General features: G+C 42.5%; 1 protein-coding gene across 1 annotated transcript in view; it reads left to right on the forward strand.

Moving 5' to 3' along the window:
• Positions 1-20,843, forward strand: part of NPEPPS (aminopeptidase puromycin sensitive) — a 101,266-nt gene that overhangs the window by 25,022 nt on the left and 55,401 nt on the right. Inside the window, exon 2 of the mRNA XM_066627646.1 lies at positions 820-904. Within this exon, the coding sequence (XP_066483743.1) occupies positions 820-904 (85 nt within the window). The remainder of the gene's footprint in view (positions 1-819; positions 905-20,843) is intronic.

The raw sequence follows: 20,843 nt of genomic DNA on the forward strand, positions 1-20,843 counted from the left end.
CACTACTGTGTTGAGTTTCTCACATCGACTCTTCAAGCCTCCTCTCGTTCTATCACTTTCACCTCACACTACCCTGAACCTTCATCTGTTGGTAATATATTAGTGGCTATTTCCATCTGTATATCATTCTGTTCCACCTGATGGTTGTAAAGGTGCAGAGGCTGAGATCAAAGGAACAGGATCTAAAGTGGCTGGGTAGGCCCTGAAATATTGTTAAAACTGCAGTTGAGCTTCATGTGTTTAGTTTTTTTTTAAAGTTTGTACACTGCTTCTGCTGTTGTTGCATCTGCCTAGTTATAAATGTAGGACTGAACACATATATAGCCTTATAGAGTGCAGCATCACTCTTGTTGCTAAGCCAAGCTCACATAATGTGGTAGTAGTTGCCCCATGCTGTGAGGGCATTGCATCTTGCTACATGGGTAGGACTTGATGCTGAGCATAGGTAGAATCTGACATGAGAGGAAATACATTTTGCCTGCTTACATATATTGGCCACAATGTGATTTGAACAGTGAGTTCTTCCAGATGGAATTGTTTGTCCTGCTCACTATGAGATAATACTACTTTGTCGGAAAGGTGTGCATATGATTTCTTTGATTTCTTTGAACATTGTGTTGTAATGCAGTCAAATTTATGAAAATGTTCTGTGGCTGAATGGAACTGTATTGGTCTTCTCTGTGGGTGGCAGTTATTGACACTGAAAGTTCTGGAAAAGTTGGATTGTTTTTCAATATCTTCGGTCATGTTGAACTATTTCTTGTTAGATTTAATGTTAAATTAAAGGTCAGGTAATAAAAGGAAATGTGTCTCTTGCAGGTGAAACAGTCGACCAATCAGATTGTGATGAATTGTGCTGACATCGACATTATTACAGCTTCCTATGCACCAGAGGGAGATGAAGGTAAGAAGAGACTGGGACGTCGCTTTTGTGTGTTCAGGCACTGGATGCAGTATTGATAAAATATTAAACATGCTTTGCAGTAAGTGTTTCCTGGGTAGTTTGATATGGTGGTTTGAAAGTAATAAATGCAACAGACACCATTTATTGTATGGCGTTGAAGATACTTTGAGGCAACATTTTGAAAAGTGAAAATGTGGTTAGATGGCCAAAAAATCAAGGCTGTAATAAAAGAGTAAAAGCTTATTCCTCTGTTTCAACAAGAGAAGACCCATGGGAAAGGAGACGAGTTCTGGCAGCTGATGCAGTTGTCACAGTATTTTGGACTTGACCTGTTTTGCTCTAGAATGTGTGCCTTGGGTTGCTTAAAGTAATAACCTGAAATAGTCTTTTTCTGTGAACTACTTAACGTTCACACAATAATAACAGTTTCTGTTTGTGGCCCACTATGATTGAATGCCTACTGTTCACTTGGATGTATTATGATGGTGATAATAATAATAATAATAATAAAACTTTATTTTTATCCCGCCCTCTAACGGGACCCAGGGCGGCTAACAACATATAAAAAAAAACAGATTTTAAAAACATTAATACATAGCAGATAAAAACATTTAAAAACACACTACAGAGGCCATAAAAACAGTAGTCAGATTAAAAGACAGAATAAAAGAGCAAATCACCGAGGAATCAAGCTTGTAAAAAACTAAAAGATATATAAAAAAGTTAAGAAGGCCAGAAATCAGAAGGCTTGTTTAAACAACAGTGTTTTCAGGCCTCGCCGAAAACTCTCAAGAGAGGGAGCCGTTCTCAAGTCAAGGGGAAGGGAGTTCCATAATGTTGGTGCCACTACCGAGAAGGCCCTATTTCTTGCAGCCGCCCCCCCGGACCTCCTTGGGTCCTGATAGCAGGTAGATGGGTGGTCTGTCCTGCAGCAGGATGGTGAAGAACAAAATCTGTTGTAACTTCAGCTCTCTATCCTGTGACCCTTATGTAGAATTGCATAATGTGAAGGTTGGTGTGGGAGGCATAGAAGATTTTTGAATACCCTTCCTGTAGACCTGTCATTGCCTGCTCTTTTAGCAGAAGGCACACCCACTTGCCATGCAAGTGCATGGAGTGGACTCCTCAGCAATGCAAGAGAAGGGAGAAAATACTTGTTTATTTGTGTCAGGGTTTTATTGTTGTTTTACTTGCCTTTTAACCTCTTTGCTCAGCTTTGGTAACAGTTCCCTTCTTAGTTTAGCATCTTCTGGTTGCTAATCTAACTGTACCTTTTTCCCCATTCCTTTTTCCTGTCTGTGGTTCCTTTAGCCTTTTAAGAAACTCTTCTTTATTATTATAATACATACATTGATACATTGATGGTCCATCCTCATTGGCAGTCTTTCCAATGTGGCCCACACTCGCTCCATGTTTTTTGATCTAGTGTGATTGTTGTCCAGTGCGGCAGTCCCTGTTGTTTAAATGACCTGGAAAAGGTATCTGACCAGCGAGTAGCTGATCGGCCGTGGGTTCATTTGACATGGGATCTAGTGCATGATTCTGGTGCTCCATTGGTTGTCTGTTTGGAGGATGACATGTCCTGCGCATCTGTGCTTTACAGAAGCCATGTACTTGAGCGGGTCGCAGATCTTGGATTCTTGCCGGAGGTCTTGATTTCTGAGACCATGTTGCCATTGCTTTGGCAGTTCATCCCGAGGGGACATCTTTCAAGTACCCAGTGGGTGGTTCGCATGGCAGTAACTATGGTCTTGTTATCTGCTCATGTATCTATGGCTTAGCAAAAAGCCAGAAGTACTATGGAGTCAAACAGGTGGGCTCTCAGCTGCAGATCGTGGATCTGACTAGTTACTTCTCGGATTGATCCCATGGCAGCCCACGCAGCTTTCCTTTGTCTCCCGATCTCAATCGTTAGGTCATTGACCATGTTCACTTCACGTCCCAAGTAGATGTAGCTGTCAACTTTATCCAGGGTAGCACCACAGAGTTGCACATTGCCGTTGCCGCCCCATTGATTATTATAATAATCGGGGGTTATTCCCTGATTTCAGTTCACTAGAAAGCGAGTGGGTTGTTGCACTTAACCAAACTTCCCCCAGTTCTGCCATTGCTTGTTTCAAGGTCACCTCTTGGATTTTAGTGATTGCTTGGCTAACCTGGGAAGAGGTGTTTTTCCAGGATGGTCTTTCTCTGTCTGGGCTTCCTAGTCTTGGGTGGTGACATGGTATACTACCAATTCCCCTTTAAATCCAGTTTGACCAGTAAGAGAAAGTGGAAAGCAAGAGTTGCTGTTAGTTGCTGGACACTCTGCCTGTTTTGCCTTCTGCACTTCCCTTCCACCACAGTGGTTTTGTGTAGCAACAGGAAGAAGGGAGAAGAGATTCCTGCCTGGAACCACAACAGAACTGTTGGAAACATCTTTCAAGCTTTGCACAGGTTCTGGACATTTATTGAGATCATGAGGATGGAAGAAGGGATTGACAGGTGGAGTGCATCAGCTAAGTGAATACTGTAGGTTTTTATTTGCTTCCAGGTGCCTATGAAAATGTCTAGCTGAGATTCAGCTGGTGAAGCGATGCCCTTGGTGCTTAGGTTCCTATAGTATCAAAAAGGGTAGGGGAGTTCAGGTCCATGTCAAGCATGTAGATCACAAAAATGATGCTCATTATCTGTCACGGGTTAAAATTGGGAAATGTTAAACGCTTGAAAAGCAAGGATTGAATTTGATGGAAAGTCTACTAGTGCTTTAAGAAACCAGTTTAATAATGGATCTGAATCCTTCTGTTTCAAAAAGATTTCTGAGTTTTCAGTCTGAATTAAAATTACTTGCATGCCAAAGAAAACTTCTAGTGAAATTCTGCCATGTTGTGACTTTACTACATAGCCTGAGGTAAAAGTGCTAATCCAAGATCCTATTTGCATGACAGTATAACTGTTTGCATCACTGTGCCTTGAGTGTTTATAGGTTAATGTTGTAGAAAAGGGCAAGACCTCAGTTGAGGTAGAAACATAGAGAAGGTGAAAGAAATCAGAAATGATTCTAGAGAGAGACTACTTGGATGTAGAGGCAGTGAAGGGGGGACAAACTCACTTGTGAGAGTCTAAGAGGAGTGTGTGCTGGACGTATAAAAGCCAGGCTGCCTGTGCACACTAGTACTATGAAATGCCTAGTTGGTCTGCTGACTCACAGTAGTTAGTGATAAGTTGCAAAACTGTGTAATGGGGTAGGAAAGTTTAGAATTGCAGGAGAAGTTGCCCAAAGTCACACAGGTTGTTGTGAACTTTTAATGACTTAATGGTAGAAATGTTTGTTTCCAGTGAGTAAGATAAGATTACAGCTGAAGTCAGCTGAACATAATGGACTTACTTCAGAGTAAAATAACAGCATTTTCAAACACCTCTGCTTTGGTAAGTTGATAGAAGGTTCTGGACTGGGAATTATCAGCATTTTTTGTTTAACAATATTGGTGAAAGCATTGGAAGTTACTTTTGTTTTCTAGAACAATGTTCTTTTCTTATCTGGTGAAGGAATTGATCCACATTTGGAACAGGTTGTTGAATTGACCATTGGGATCTTTCCAACTGTGTGATTTTTTTTTTTTTGTGAGCAAGTGGATAGAATATTTTATCTGAGGGATGCAAGTTCAAATCACTGCTCAACAAGTGGACTTACTGGGTGATTTTGGTTAGGGCTGAAAACATGTAGAGTATCTAAAATACTTTCTCCAGGTTTTTTGTGTACAGTAGTTCATCTATAGCAATGGTTCCCATTGTTTTTCACTTGTGTACCCCTTAGCAGCCCATTTCCATAAATTATACCTTTCATATTAGCAAAATATTATTGCTTTTAATATTTTAATTAAAAAAAATATTATTGCTTTTCTCTATTGTATGGAGACAACTTTCAAAGGTATTTTTTTGAAAAGCGAAACTTGCTGTGGAGGTTGTGTGTAAAAAGAATGAGTTGGGGGATCACATAGATTTAGAAGCTGCCCATTAACACTGTGATGGAAGAGAGACTTGGTTCAAGCTGTGGAGTTGGCTTATGTTTAAATTTATAGTTCTCATTCCAAAGGCTGCTTGGCAGCTTAAAAGATGTAGATTCCTCAAACTAGAAAATTGAATAGGGAAAATTGATTTCTGGAAGCTTTCATTAAGAAGCAATGGCCTTTTTCCAGTGATGTGTTAACTTATGTCTGGACTGTCACTTTTTCAGACCTCGGGTAGAGGCTCATGTGATGGGCTACTTTCCATACACACTAAAGATTCCATTAGATAAAAAAACAAGCAAGAGACACTTTTGACTGAACCTTCCCCCTCTATGCTAGTTTTCTTTGTGGAAGTATTTTTAAAATTCCATCTCCTGACAGCAGATAACAGCTCTCGTATAGTCTTACCACCTCAGTGACAACTAGGCCAAGGAAATAAGTGTGTAAGAGATTAATTTTGTTTCTAAATGAACATGAGGTTCTTAAATTGAGAGGTAGCTCAACCTGCAAGAAGAGCAGACAGAAGAATTTGTCTTTATTGGCTGTGTATAGGGAAACTCAAGCTGTATTTTTGGTGATTTGGGAATGTTTCACTATGAAAATTCCTGATTTTAGCTCATCTATCTTATTATTGTGAAAAGAATTAAACTTGCTAAGAAAAAAAGCAAGATAGCTGAGAGTGGGCCTTGATAAATGTTTTGCATCTCATGAGAAATGTAGAGAAAGTGAATGGAAGAAAACTAGTTTATTGTGTTTCCGAACAGAGTTTGAAAGTAATAAGCAGTCGTAAGACAAAAAATGGAGTTAATACTTCATATAGCACAGTCTGCCTAAGGAGGTCATTGCTGTAGTATGTTATGACAAATGGGTTAAATCTTTTTTTAAAAGTGATGAGTAGGGATCAACTGGAAAAACCTTCATGAAGTAGGGAAGAAAAGGCGGGGTGAATATAGGGAAACATTTTCTTCCTTTTATCTCCTTCCTCCTTCAGTCCTGACCCAAGCTTCCACACCCCAGTCCAGTTTAGAGGATAGGTACGCTGAAGCAGGCTTTCACACACCATTTTCAGAACAGGAAATGTGTGCATAAATCTAGGAGTGAATGCTGCTCTATCAACATTTTGTTGCTTTTAATGGAATAGTCACTCAGATACACATCTAGTAGTACTTCCACATTTGGGTATGCTAGCTGTTGGAAGCGATGGAACGCAATGGCCAACATGCCATTTTGGGCATTAAAAGACATGAGATTTGTTCCAGAAGTTCCTGATCTCACTAAGGAGATGCATATGCAGAAACTTCCTTCTGCATAGAAATATCCATAGTTGAGTTGGTAAACCTTAGTTAGTGGAGCTGATTTGTACGGTTAAATAAAATAAATAAATAAAACAGTGGCCCAAGCAGTGGCACTGTGGTGTATCTCAGCAGAGCTGGTTTAGTAGAGCAGAACTTGGGGATAGCTACCTCTGCAGCAGTCCCTTTTCTCAAACTGCAAGACATCTGTCTGGAATGGAGGGGCTTCAGGTTTTTGACTTGGAGGATATGTTTTCAGTGATTAATTTCTCTCACCTCACTGTACAGGTCCAACCTTGTTATACACTGATTTTAATACACATATATGACTCAACACTGCAAATGAGAAGGAATGTGCTGATCCCTGGAGAACGGAAAAAAATGCATGCCTTTAAAATCAGTTTTTAAAAAACTGCTTATCTTCCTGTTGTAGAGAGACAGTCATGTAAGTTAATGCCATTCTTCAACTGAGCCAGGCAAAAGCAGGGGTTCTAATTGCTGACTGCCTTTCTATAACAGTAAGATAAGCAGTTTTAAACTACAAATGTAAAGGGATGCACTTTTTAATTTTTTTAAACTGCTTTTATTCAACACATTTTATGGTATTGGCAGAGTCCCAGAATCAGACTCCTGTGGATGTTGAGGCACAACCTTATTCCATTACGAGCAGTGGGTCTTTAAATCTATTTTTCCACTGTTTTTTATCCACTAGGGGTTCCAGTATGGCAGGGCTTTTCAAACTGGGGTGTCATGATGCCCCAGCCTGTGGGCCCTGGCTTGTTTCCCCTGAAGGGGCGGGGGCAGCCAGGAGGCAGCAGCGCGATCTCCTGATCGTGCTGCTCAGGGGGGCTGCAGGGACTTGCATGCACTTACCTGAGCCTCCTGTAGCCTCCTAGGGGTGTGGGGAGCCCTGTGCGGCAGTCCGCAGGCCTCCCCGAAGCTTCACAAGTGGAAGTGGGGCGATCGTGCCCTGCCTCCGCTAAACCAGAAGTGGAGTGCGATTGCTCCACTTTCACTTTTGAAGCAACGGGGAGCTCTGCGGACAGCTGCTCAGTGCTCCCCGCACCCCAGGAGACTCTGGTAAGTGTACCCAAGCCCCTGCAACCCCCCGTGCTGCTGACTTCCCCCTACCCCCGCTGTCTCCCCCCCCCGCAAGAAGTTACTGTGGCATTCAAACTCCCTGAGAGTTTGAAAACTGCAGAAGTTTGGGGACAATCTATATCCTTTAAATTGCAAGGGTTTGAAAGAGAATGGAGGATGCATTGGCTCTAAACCAAATTTCTTCATACTATGGACATCCAGACATAAAAGAAATTAATTCCCAACTCTAGAAGTAGCAAGGCAGTGCATATATGTGCCTTTACTAGGTGATGGTGGACTTCTTATAAACTCCAGCTTTCTTCTATCTTGTAATCTTCAATATTTAAAAGTAGTGACATGGTGCCTTTCTTGAGTAAATTGCTGATATATCTGGCTGTTGGCTCTTAGATGGAATAACTTGAGAATTAGACTGACTTGACACAACGTGACGAGGGGGGCCTCCTTATCCATGGATTCACTTATCCATGCATCGGGTCTGCGACGCCTTTGGAGGCCACGGGCACCTGTCCGCAGCCTCTGCCGGGCTCAGATTGAGCCCCACACTATTTTTTTTAAAACCAATTTCCGGTTTCATGGAAAAACAGTGAAATACTTTATAAAGCATTAAATGCATCACTTCAGTTTCATGGAGAAACCGGAAGTTGCATTTTTTTTAGTGTCGGACTCAATCAGAGTCTGACAGAGATCGTGGACAGGCATGTGCAACCTCAGCTGGGCTCAGAGGACCCTCTGGAGGTGAGGGGACCAGAGCTCCCTTTGTCTCCAAAGGGTGGGAGGAGGCGTTTGCCCATATCTGCAGTTTCATGTAACTACGGGGGCTTCAGGAACAGAACCCCTGCGGATACGGCAGCATGCCTGTATATAATTCTTACTGCTACCTTGATTCGCTGATGGTAGAATTTAATATAAAGAGCTAATTAAATTTAATTTGTTTATAACCAAGTCACCTGATTTAAAAAAAAAAATCAGGTGACCTCAACATTTACTATTCCGACATAATCTGAATGTGTCTTGTGCAACCTTCTAGGACACATAGGTACTGTACATGTTCATCTCTTTCAAACTGTTACAATTGTAAATCTGTTAAATGCATGGCTTTTTTGCACTGAAAACATATGCCTAATGGGTTTATTCACATAGCTTGGTTATTTCTTGATAGAATTAAGAAATCACATGGGCAGCCCAATCCTAACCCGTTCTGGAACAGGGAAGCTAGCTGGCCTGCCCCATATCCAGAGGAGAATTGGGGCCAGTTGTGGCTCAACTGGGAACAATGGGAATTCCATCCCCTTACCCCAGGTAAAACCGCAGCAGCTCCATTGGGGCTACTTGGATCTGTGCCACCTCAATAGATGGCGCATATTGGAGCAGCCCGGAGTGCTTTACGGCACTTTTGCGAGACCATTGGGCCAGTGAAAGGGACTTGTGCGGGCCCAAGTCATTTCCTTGATTGCTCCCTCAGTTTGGTAGGTTGCCAGACTATAATGACTTTAAACATAGAATAGAATAGGCAGTGGATTTGCTGGTTAATGCTTTGTGTGCCCCTGTTGGTGTGAGTCAAAAGTCAAAGCCTTTAACGCTTCAGTGTCAAACAGTGAGTGTATAATAGGATGCTTTTTCACCACTGATATGGTTCTTGGCTTAAATGTCAATATGAAAAAAAAAATGCTTCAAGATCAGTAGCTATAGCAACTTCTATGAATGATACACATCTGTTTGGCTTGGTTCTGGAAGACTTATGTTCAAATGTCACTCCAGCCATGGGCTCATGTGTGGCTTCATACAAGTCATGCGCTCTCAAACTTCTGTAATGCGGTCATCTAAAATAGGAATAGTGGGGTTCTACCTTAAAAGATGATTAAACATTTCAAATTAAAAAGTGCCTTGTCAGATAGTTTTGCTGCAAGTGATAAATACAAGTCTAAAAGACCAACCTGTAACCAAACTATGCACACTGCTGAGTAATTAAAAAGCATTTTGTTTACAGTTAATTGTGCAAACAATTCTTTTGTGCTTTCATTGCTTGAGACAAGCCACTCCTGCACAGGAGGCACAAGTTTCTATTAAGGCGAGTTCTTTTTGTACTTTGTTAGTGGAAGAAGGACTGGTTTCAACACCAAGCAGCCATAGGGACTTCAGGGCAAATTGTTGAAACTTATTTGTTATTTTCACACCTTACAGATGGGGATGAGAATTTGTTATCCACAGATTAATATGCAGATTGCTTAAGCTGCCAGGACGTGGCTAACTGTAGGCACTCCATATTAAAATGGAGTATTATTAATACTGTGCAGTATTTGCCAACTCTTCAACAACAAAGTTCGTAGATCAGTTGATATGACAGAAGTGAAGACACTGTTCCCCGTTCTAGAAGGGCTCATGATCCGTAGAAAAAAAGTCACAAAGGTGAGTAGGGGCAGTTCTCCCTCCCTGAATAAAAAAAATCACTACTTTAAAGTTGTTTCTTTAACTGAATAAGTTAGGAGTGAGAACAATCAGTATGTTTCAGGTTGGTCTTTGGGTATATAGAACTTGGTTTTCTGTGGTTTTCTAAGCTATGACCTTTTGTTGGGAGCTGAATCCAGATTGAATCCAAAATATACATTCTTCCCACTAAGCTTGTGACAACCCATCTTTCTTTTGGCAAGAAGCTTGTGATGTGAAGTACTTAAAATATCCAGATTTGTGTGTGTGCATGTTTTTTGCTTGCCTTGTGTAATTGTAATAGCAACTTTGATCCAATTATGGCCTTCCAGAAGGGCATGGTCTGACCTACCCACTCCCCCCCCCCCACATGGCAAAAAGGGTGTAGTGGGAGCAAAGGCTGTGGCTTTTGGAAAACAAGTGGCTCTTGGAAAGGTGATGGAAAATGAAGTGATCCTATTAGTTGATGGTCAGAGGAGTTCAGTGTCTTTTGAGAGAATCGTTTTGTTTTTCAAGACCTGGAATTCTAGTGAAGGACTACAGTTGGGAAGGGAAGCTGAAAAGTGGGTGGGATGCTTGAGTTACAAGGGCTCTTCAGCTGAGAGCTGTTTGGAATGATAGGAATTGCAGGATTTATTTCTGAAGGAAAAAAAGCTATACAGACTACTTTCTTCAGTTCATGGGATTCTGGCTGTATAGGATCCAATTAGATGAAGATGGAGCTGTGTTCATTCCATCAGGGAGGGGATCAAAGAGCTTCTAAAAATTAATGGTGAGATTCCTCTGACTTTAGGATGGAAGCCATTTAAAAAGTATAATATTTATTCTACCCAGTGAGAGTTCATTATAGCACTTAGCAGAAGCTTTTAGTAGTTGTGAATTTGCCAAGTCCCAGGATATTATTTCCAAATGCACTGTAAAAGTGGTTTTCTGCAAAAGACCCAGTTCCTCCTTCCCTTGCTTAAATTACCTTTTAATATTAACTCTTCCCTCCCCCCCCCCAAATTTCAGTCAGTTCTTTTGTATGTAAATTACCACTCCTATATGTAAAAACTCTTGCAGATTAAAAAAAACAAAAACTTGATACAGGTACTGAATAGCTTTGAAAGAAGCTTATAGTTTTTCTGGTCTGGCCATTTAGAGTAAGCACTGGCAAAAGATCCTCTTTCGGCATTTTTTTCTATTGCCTGTTATAGATGGCTTAGTCGCAAGACAACTTGAAATATTACAATGATGCCTGTGCTCTTGTTTGAGTGGAGAGGAATGGAAATAGAAGGAAGTGCCAGGATGAGTGCAACCTTAAGTTTTACATTCCGTATTCTTTCACCCACTAGGTGGCATAGATGGGCCCAGTGTGGACCACCTATGGCCCAGATTTGTTCTGTATTATTATTATTATTAACATTAACATTAACAACAGTTTCAACTAAAAGTTCACAAAGCGGTTTACAGAGAAAAATCAAATAACTAAATGGCTCCCTGTCCCAAAAGGGCTCACAATCTAAAAAGATGCAAAAGAATACCAGCAGACAGCCACTAGAACAGATACTGCTGGGGTGAGATGGGCCAGCATCTTTTTCTATTTTCAATATTTCTGTTATTGTTGGAATAACTCTGTTACTCCATTTCATTGAATCGTGTCATTGAATCGATGTCATTGAATCGAATCAGCAGTTACAAGTCTTATCTGAGAATACTAAAACAATTGGGTATTTTCAAGTGTTTCATAATGCTTTGTGCATGCGCGCACACATTATTCTGTAAAGTAGGTTTGTATATTCAAAAAAGGTTCCAAGTCAGTTTCAGGAATCAACTGCAATTTGTTTGAAGTTGGGGTTAGTGCAGGGAGCTGCATGCAGCTCTTTCAGCCATCTGCTGTGGCTCTTCCGGGTAAAAGTGGCATAGGGGGTGACAGGAGGCACCTGTGTTGGGAGGGCAGGCTGCTTCCCTCCACCCCCTGAGCTCACTGCCCTCCTCTCCCTTCACCCCCACCTGCCCCGCATTGGTTTCCCTTTTCAATTTTGCCTGCTCTGCAGGCTTAAACTCCCTGTTTTTCCCTTCCCCAACTCTCCAGCAGGACGCCCTCCTCCTCAGCCATTGCGAGCCCTTGCAGCCGGCCTTTCCCTGAGCAGGTCCCCACTCAGTGCAAGGAGAGGCTTTTCCTCCACAGCAGAGGAGACATCCTGTGTGTCTACTCAGTAGTAAGCCCCATTACAGCGAATGAAGCTTACTCCCAGGAAAGGGTGCCTGGGATTGCAGCCTTGGAGCCTGCTCAAGGCCAGGTGCAAGGACAGGTGAGTGGGAGCCCGCACCCGGCAGGTCTGTTAGCAAGCAAGCCTCGCTGTAGTCCCTGGGCTACTCCCAGGAAGGTGTGGAGGGCTGTAGCTTCAGCTGCCTCCTGTGCAGGTCTACTCACAAGTAAGCCCCGCTGTAGTCAGTGGGGCTTCCTCCCAGGAAGGTGTGGAGGGCTGCAGCCTCAGCCCCCTCCTATGCAGGTCTACTCACAAGTAGTCAGTGAGGCTTCCTCCCAGGAAAGTGTGGAGAGGACTGCAACCTGAGAGCTCCAACCAACTTGTCTGCTCAGAAGTCCCATTGTAGTCAATGGGGCTTACTCCCAGGATAGTGTGGAGAGGGTTCCAGCCTGAGTGAGGGAGGACAGGCAGGCAGGGCAGAAGCTGGCCTGTGGCTGCCCCCCCTTCTTCTCTTCCCCACCTTTGGAGTCTGTGTCCTTTCTTCCTTCCAGCAGGGTGCCTCTGGAAGGTGGGGGGAGTTCTTTAGTATCCATGTAAGATAAGCAGATGTCATAACCGCCATATGTATTGGAATCCTGGAAGATCTGCTGAGGAGGTAGATGTGGTGTCAGCAGTGGCCCCTTTAAGGGTAAGGCCTGGGCATCCAGCAGAGTGTGCTGCACAGCTGCAGCCACTTGAAGGCAATAGGGCCCTCAGGCATATAAGGAGCACCTGAGGCAGGAAGGGGGTGTAGGTTGTAGAAGGAGTGCAGGTTGGAGAGGAGACTGACTGACTTGGCTTATTGACTTTGACTTGGATACTCTGACTGATTTGACTGACTTACTTTGGAATCTGACCTCGGACTGTGACTTGGCTTATTGACTTTGGACTCTGCCCTGGATACTCTGACTTTGTGACTAAGGGACTGGTGGAGACACTGGAGTTTGAAGCGTGGCTGCTGTGCCCAAGACCTGCTGATGACCCAGGGTCTGCTGTAGTGGTGGGAGGCTGCTAGCAGGAGAGAGGACCTCTGCAGGTTGAACAGGTGAGCTACCCTGGAGGTGGGGTCCAGCAGGACTGCAGGGCAGAACCAGGGCCATTTGTTGGGGGAAAGAAGGGGAGCTAATTTGCTTAAAGTGGGCATCATTCTCCAGGCAGAGAATGGCCTTGGAATCAGGCAAAACACCATAGAGGACCAGGTGTCTGAAAACACAGGACAAGAATGTATGACAAAACTAACTAAAAGCTACAAGAGGGAGCTACATTATAAAAATGGGACCTATAAGAGCATAAAGGTAAAAAAACAACAACACTATATATGCTGTGTTATCTTCATTTTAGATGTCAAAAGGGTTGTGTGGCTCCCGAGGTTTTTTCCTCTCCGGAAAACAGGTCCAAATGGCTCTTTGAGTGTTTAAGGTTTAGCAGTGTGTGTTAGCAGTGGTTGAAGGCTGAGTATCTATTTACCCAATATATGTAGAACGTGCAGGCAAACAATTGATACATAATTTAGAAAGAATCTTGATTTATATTTTGACCAAGAGCAAGAATTTCAGGGAAAAGGGTTTTTCAGTTTTGGCAGCATCACTAATTGCTACTTGATCGTCATAGTGGAAAGAAGATGGGAAGAGGCAAAGTCTCAAAGCATTGCTCAGAACAAAAAATGTGTGTTGGTATTGTACATAGGCCCACACATTTTGGCTTTAGCCTTCACCTTCATCAGGGAAACCAATTTATATCTCAAACAAAATATGATAATCAATACCTGTTTGCAATAAGAAAGTAAAATAAAGTGTGAGAAGCCACTTGCTTAAATATACCAACTTTATACTGAAAGTCTTCATTACCATAATCTTGTTTGCTTCAGTCTTCACAGTTTTGATAATTCTGGTGGTTTCATATTTTTCACTTAATTTAAATTTCATTATTTGTAATTACAGTGGTACCTCGCATAACGAATGCCCCGCGCAGCGAAAAACCCGCAGAACGAAAGCGGTGTGCGAAGTTTGGTAACTGGCATAACAAATTTTTATGACTTATGCTTCGCATAACGAATTTTTTTTTATTGTCCTGGTTTGTCTTAAGGGGGGGATCTTCATGTCCCTTTATGATCCCGGCCACCCTAGTAAGGGGCGGATCTTCATGTCCCTTTATGATCCCGGCCACCCTAGTAAAGGGCGGATCTTCATGTCCCTTTATGATCCCGGCCACCCTAGTAAGGGGCGGATCTTCATGTCCCTTTATGATCCCGTTCACCCTAGTAAGGGGCGGATCTTCATGTCCCTTTATGATCCCGTTCACCCTAGTAAGGGGAAGATCTTCATGTCAGTTTGTTCCCAGGAAAGTGTGCACAGGATTACAGCCTTCAAACTCCCCACTCAGCATCCCCCCATCTCTCATTCACCCTCTCACTGCCCCATTTCCTTCACGTTTCCCCCCATGATCACGGCAAAAGCAAGCAATTGAGTGCAGCTGCTCTGTCCTCCCCAGCTTAAAGCACAATCCTGTGTGTGTCTCCTCAGAAGTAAGTCCCATTGTGCTTACTCCCAGGAAAGTGTGCACAGGATTACAGCCTTCAAGCTCCCCACTCAGCATCCCCCCCGTTTTTCAAATCCTCTGTACAGTATGTATGCCTTTAAAGAGCACTTAATAAACACTTTGTAAACCAAATTTGACTTTGTTCTGACTTTTCTTGCCCATAGGAACGCATTAATTAAATTTCAATGCATTCCTATGGGAAAATGCGCTTCGCAAAACGAAAAATTCGCATAACGAAAGGACTTGCGGAACGGATTAATTTTGTTATGCGAGGCACCACTGTACTTTGGTTTTTTGTTTATGTTCTAGCAAATTATTTGAACATGTATTGACTAGTGTCTCTCTCTTGCTCACTCTTTGTGTTCTGATGTCCCTGTTTGTGACTTTGCTTCCTTATTTTCTTATTTATCTATTTATTTATAGAATTTGTATCTTGCCTTTCTATCCCAATGAAGGGCACTCAAGGCCTTATTTTTCCTTCTTTACTTGCTGTAGGAATCCCCAAAGCAGACCCTTTTGATTATCCCTTAGCTCAGCCATTTTTAATCTTTTTCAGCTCAGGGCACACTGACAAGGCACTAAAATTGTCAAGGCACACTACCAGTTTTTTACTTACATTAAATTACTACATTACAATTAATCTTGAATTAATAAAATTAATACAATTAAATCATTACATGACAAAAAAAATTGACAAGAAGCATGGAGAGGGAAGTATATGTGGTTTCTGAAAAGGAGGAAAAATCCTCTGTTCAAATTCATATCCAAAGTGCCAGAAAGTGTTGGCAAAGACAAGGAAGGTTGATCACATAGTGGAGAAATGCAGGTGAGGGGTGGTGAGGAGACATGATTGAAACAAGTGCAGGATTAAACTGGGGGTGGAGGAGAGAGAGAAAATGTGAGGCAGTGATTCTATATCTTTAGAAGGTGCAAACTAGTGAGGGAAGGGACAGTAAGAGAGTTGCTAACTGTGATTGTGAGATTTGGGGGAGGAGAAATATGCCTGGGGAAGGGGGTGGGGTGGGGGAGAAGAAGAGAGAAAAGTGCCAATTGCCTGCTTGTGTATTTGAGAAAAAATATTTTTGGTTGCACCAAAAGTCCAATCCTATGCATGGCTGCTCAGAAGTAAGCCCCATAATAGTCAATTGGGCTTACTCCCAGGAAAGTGTGGATGGGATAGCACCCCCAGAGATGGTATAGCACCCCCAGAGCCCAATCCTATGCATGCCTGCTCAGAAGTAAGCCCCATTATAGTCAATGGGGCTTACCCCCAGGAAAGTGTGGGTGGGATAGCACCCCTAGAGCCCAATCCTGTGCATGCCTGCGTGCCTCCCATTATAGTCAATGGGGCTTACTCCCAGATAAGTGTGGATAGGATTGTGGCCCAGTGCCCTTTCTCTAAAAGCCCCAAAGTGCAGGGAGGGTCACTTTGGGGAGTTGCAGGCAAACTGGCAAGGAAAAGGGACTTTCAGGGACCCTTTTCAGCCAGCCAGCCCTTAGGTTGGGGGCCTCAGCAGACTCGCTCACTATGTACCTGCGTGCCTGCTTCTGGCTCCCTCTTCTCACTCATTCTGCAGCTCCCACCTCCTGGCTCCTCCGGGCTTCTCTGATTGAGCAATCAGCACATAGGCAGGCAACAACTGCCTTCGTGCCCAACCCTATGCATGTCTACTCAGAAGTAAACCTCATAATAGCCAATGGGGCTTACTCCCAGGAAAGTGAGGATCAGGTTGTAGCCTGAGTAGTGCTCAGTAGCACGAGCAAGCTCCAAACGGACTCTTCAGCTGCTGTGTGGGATGCAAAGCAGCCTTGACCAACTCCTTCCCTGGTTGCTTCCTTGCTTATGCTGCCTGCTTCGGGCTTCTCCCGCATGTGGGCGCACAGCTGCTGCCTGCCTCCTCTGATCCCACGGCACACCTGAGGCAGCCTCGGGGCACACCAGTGTGCTGCATCACAGCGGTTGAAAACAGCTGGCTTAGCTCCATGCCCAAATTCCTAAACATCTGCACATTTTCTAGTGTAGGTTAGGGTGTTTCTTTTGTGAACACATTTGCAGCACATATTTCATGGATTTGTATCCCACCTTACCAAGGTGGCTGACAGAATGAAACATCAGCAGTTACAAACATTCAGTCAGTGGCATGCATTTAAAGCAGACTGCTTAAATTGATAACCAGGGGAATTATGTTACACTAGTTAGCAAAAGCTCAATAGGATGGATTTCAACTAACACACAAAAAGGATGATGATTGCACCTGCTTTAGAAGAGAGTTCCACAGTATGGGTGGCACCACCAAAAATGCCCTCTCCATTTGTCATTAGCTATACCACTAATGGTGCAGGCATCTGCAGAAGGGCTTCCAGTGATATTAATTGTCATGCAGCTTCATTTTGGAGGTGGTCCATTAATGTCAACAGGTGAACAGACTTTAGATTGCAGGGTCTACTTTGTTTCGTACCAGATTCCAAGGTTCATCAACTAGACAGATGCAAAATAGCAGCTGATGCAGAGGAGCTAGTGAACTGCTTTGCCCTATTAGAACCATACACTGAGGTAAAGTGTGGCATGAAGCCAGCCCTAGCAGATTTTTCACTTGCTCTCCTCAGAAACTGGAAATATTTACTTCTAAGCATAAAATTTCTCCTGGGGAAGGAAGGGAACTGTTAACTCCTACAACTTGCCCATGGATCAGGCAAATAAGTATATCCAATTGGAAGTCAAACTTTTGCTGCCCACCCTTGCTTATATAGCATTTAGTTGTGAGCCTTGCATCAGCCTCTTGTATTAAAAAAGGTGCAAGTGATATGAAATGTTTCAGTCCTAAGTGACAGAGGTGAGCGTCCTATTATAATAAGCTTTCGTCTCACACATGTAATTCTGGCTTGAACAGTTGCCTTTGTCCTCCTTTCTGAATGCAACTGTGAACAACTTTTGGCCAGTATCCAGGCTTTTTTATACTGCAGGCCTATAAATTGGAATCATTAATTAATTGACATATCCATCTGGCTACTGTGTAATTTCAGGAATTGCTTTGTAGATGCACAGTCATTTTAATCTGTACTAGATGTTCTTTGCCGCAAAATTATGTGTAATGCTCAGTGTTGGAGGCTTGCAGTGTTTTACAGTTTTTGTCATAGTTCTTTGTTTATAGCAGGGGTGTCCAAAGTTTTTGGCAGGAGGGCCACATCATCTCTCTGACACTGTGTCCGGGGCCGGGAAAAAAGAATTAATTTACATTTAAAATTTGAATAAATTTACATAAGTTTACATAAATGAATATATTAAAGATGAACTTATATTAAAGAATGAATAGCTCAAGCCTATAAAAGGCCTTGCACAAAGCAAGGCTGGCCTTTCCTTTGCTGCTGCTACTGCATCACAGACATGAAACAAGAAGCAGTGGAAGAAGCCTTCATCCCACAGCTCACGTGAGAGGTCAAACAGTCACACTCACAGTGAGAGCAGTTGTGTTGGGCCAGTGTGGGCTCCAACAAATCTCTGGAGGGCCAGAGTCTCATTGGAGACTGTGGGCTGCATTGAGAGGCCTCGAGGGCCGCATGTGGCCCCAGGGCTGGCGTTTGGGCACCCCGGGTTTATAGTAATAATGATCAACAATAGGCTGACCAGTCCAAATCTTCCAATAGTAAAACAGAATAAAGAATGGGGCCCAATGATGATATAGTCCAGTGTTATTCAAACTGTGAGGCGCGGCTCTTTAGGGATGCTCCAGGAACTCAAAGGGGAGGTCCTCTCGCAGCGAACAGTCACACCCCTGGGCAGAATACAAGCCCGTCTTCTGCCCATCATCTGTGCTTTTTTTTTAAAACAGAAGAAACAGGAGTTGCTCAGCTGCTCCCTCTGAGAAGGACTTCGAGAGAGTGGCTGCCGCCGCCCCGCCCTCTTCTCCCTCCACTCCGAGGCTGCTGCTGCATGTTGTTTCCAAAGCTCTTGACTTCAACCCCCATCTGGCAAGTACTGAGCATGCTCAACTTGCAGTCCTTAACCCTCACTGATCGTTGTCTGGTTGGTTCCTAGTTCCCAGCCTGGGATGGATTCTCATCAAAGTGAAATCTCTCTTTTGAACCCCCTCCCTCTTCCACTCCTCCCTTTCAATCTCCAAACCTTCCCGATTTTCTCCCCCTCCCCAAATAAAATGCTTCCCATTTTACCAGTCACCAGGGATCTTAAAGTTGCTTCTATGCAGTTGGCAAAGGGGGAGGGGAGAGACAAGCACACACTTTACTTGGCCAGGAGCAGAAAAAGGGTACTGTTTTTAAAGTGATTTATTAATCTTGTTGTTTGACTGAAGAGGAGAGGCTGTATTTTTAAAGTGATGAATCTTGCTATTTGAAGGGAATACTTATCAGCCATTGATGGCCAGCCCAATCCTATCCACACTTTCCTGGGAGTAAGCCCCATTGACTCTAATGGGACTTCTGAGTAGACATGCATAGGCTTGAGCTGTGCATCTCCTAGTATAGGAGACAAATCAGCTTCCTAACCAAACCCTTATCAACTCTGATATATTTTCATGGTCTATTTTTGTTTTCCCCACCAGCTGCTGGAAAAATTTAATTAAATTAATAAAGGGTTCAGTGCTATCCAAGGAGAATGGGAGAAATGACTAGTTGGATTGGGGTCCACAGGGGTGTGTGTGTGTGTGTAATGTTGGTCAGATTGGTTGTTCACAAAGTTCATTTGATAAAACAATTCTATTGGTATGCTTACAAAGTTAAAAAAAAAAAAGTCTTCCTTTAAAAAAAAAAAATCTACCTACTCCAGCATCCTGTCTCCAACAGTGATCAGCAGCTGATCATTTATAAAGCATGTATATTGCTGTGTATTAATAATATATTTTTAAGATCTGCATTTAATTAATGATATGATTGATATAATTAATATTAATATAGTTAATATATTTAATATTATATTATAATAAATATAATATTATATTTAATGTATTTAATATAGTTAATATTTCTGGCCACTTCCTGTTTAATGTCACTTCCAGCCCCCAGGAACATTATGGGGAGTCATGGCCAACAGCCCCGAGGGTCAAGGGAGCCACTGGCTGGAAAAGTTTGAGTACCACTGATATACTCACTTAGGTGGTAAAATGTACTACATGTTCATACAGAACAGGGCATTTTTTCTAAATACATAAAGGTGTAAACCATAGATCTTTTCTGGGATCTGGCTCTTATGTGAAATTTTATATTAAATGCTCACCTGAACAAGAAAAAAGTTACTGATTTGCACCAATACTGAATTTCTTTATTTAATTAGACTGGACACAAATTTCAGCTTTGAATGCTTTATGAGCAACAATTTCTGGTTTTTTTTCCCTTTCATGATGCTTTATAGAATCAATGTGTTGACATTTCAAAAAACACACTAAGTAGTTTATATGTATACATGTAGTCTGAAGTATATTTTCATGTACTTTATATTGAAAAAAAAGTTAGGAGCATATTCACACATGTTTTTAACTTGATATTGTAGATTACCTATGCATTTTAAGCAACATTCACAGATCCTATTATATGCAATGTTCTTAGGAACTTTGAAGAAATGTCTTCATTTAGCTTGGCCAAGTTGTAGCTCGTGATTACTCCCTGGCTGCAAGAAACTTAGCACATGTTTCTAGCCCGCATTTGTTGCAGTGGTATCTCTTCCAAATGAATGCACTACTAACAGAGCTAACGTGGTGCTATTAGATGTTAAATTTTTGAACTAAAATTTCAGTTTGCAAAATGCATTTTGTCAGTTTCTTTTCAACATATCTAAACATTTGAAAAGTAACTTTGACAAAATGCATTTTGCCAATTGAAGTTTTAGTTTAAAAATTTAATAATGATCTCTCTGTTCCAGCTGAATATGAATAGGACTAGGCCTTTCCTGTATACTTTGATACTTCTTAATATAAGGTATATCGTCTTGTACTGTATGGACTATTTTGGGGGGGAAAACCTTCCATATTATATCTCTTGTATCTTGATACATAGAGAATACCACTATTTAAAAACAAGCAACTTGATTACATAGGAATAAGAGACCTATTTGCAGAAACCATAGCAGCAAGCTCTGCTTGTTTGTTTTTTCTATCCTTGAAAAATGTGTATGTAATGCACTGTAATGAAATCCAGGCATGTGAATAAGAGTAAACATAGCTCTAATTCAACTGTTCTCAAACTCTCAAGGAGTTTGAGAACTGAGGCAAGTCATTGTAGGGGAGGGGGGAAGGCAGCAACGTGATCCCCAGAACTGCACTGCTGCCAGGGACGGGGGTGGGGGTCGGCGGGTGGGGTTTGTACCCTTACCTATAACCAGTGCCAGCCTCTTGGGAGGAGGGGGGTCTGGGGA

Source organism: Tiliqua scincoides, chromosome 5, assembly GCF_035046505.1.
Source record: "Tiliqua scincoides isolate rTilSci1 chromosome 5, rTilSci1.hap2, whole genome shotgun sequence".
Taxonomy (NCBI): domain Eukaryota; kingdom Metazoa; phylum Chordata; class Lepidosauria; order Squamata; family Scincidae; genus Tiliqua; species Tiliqua scincoides.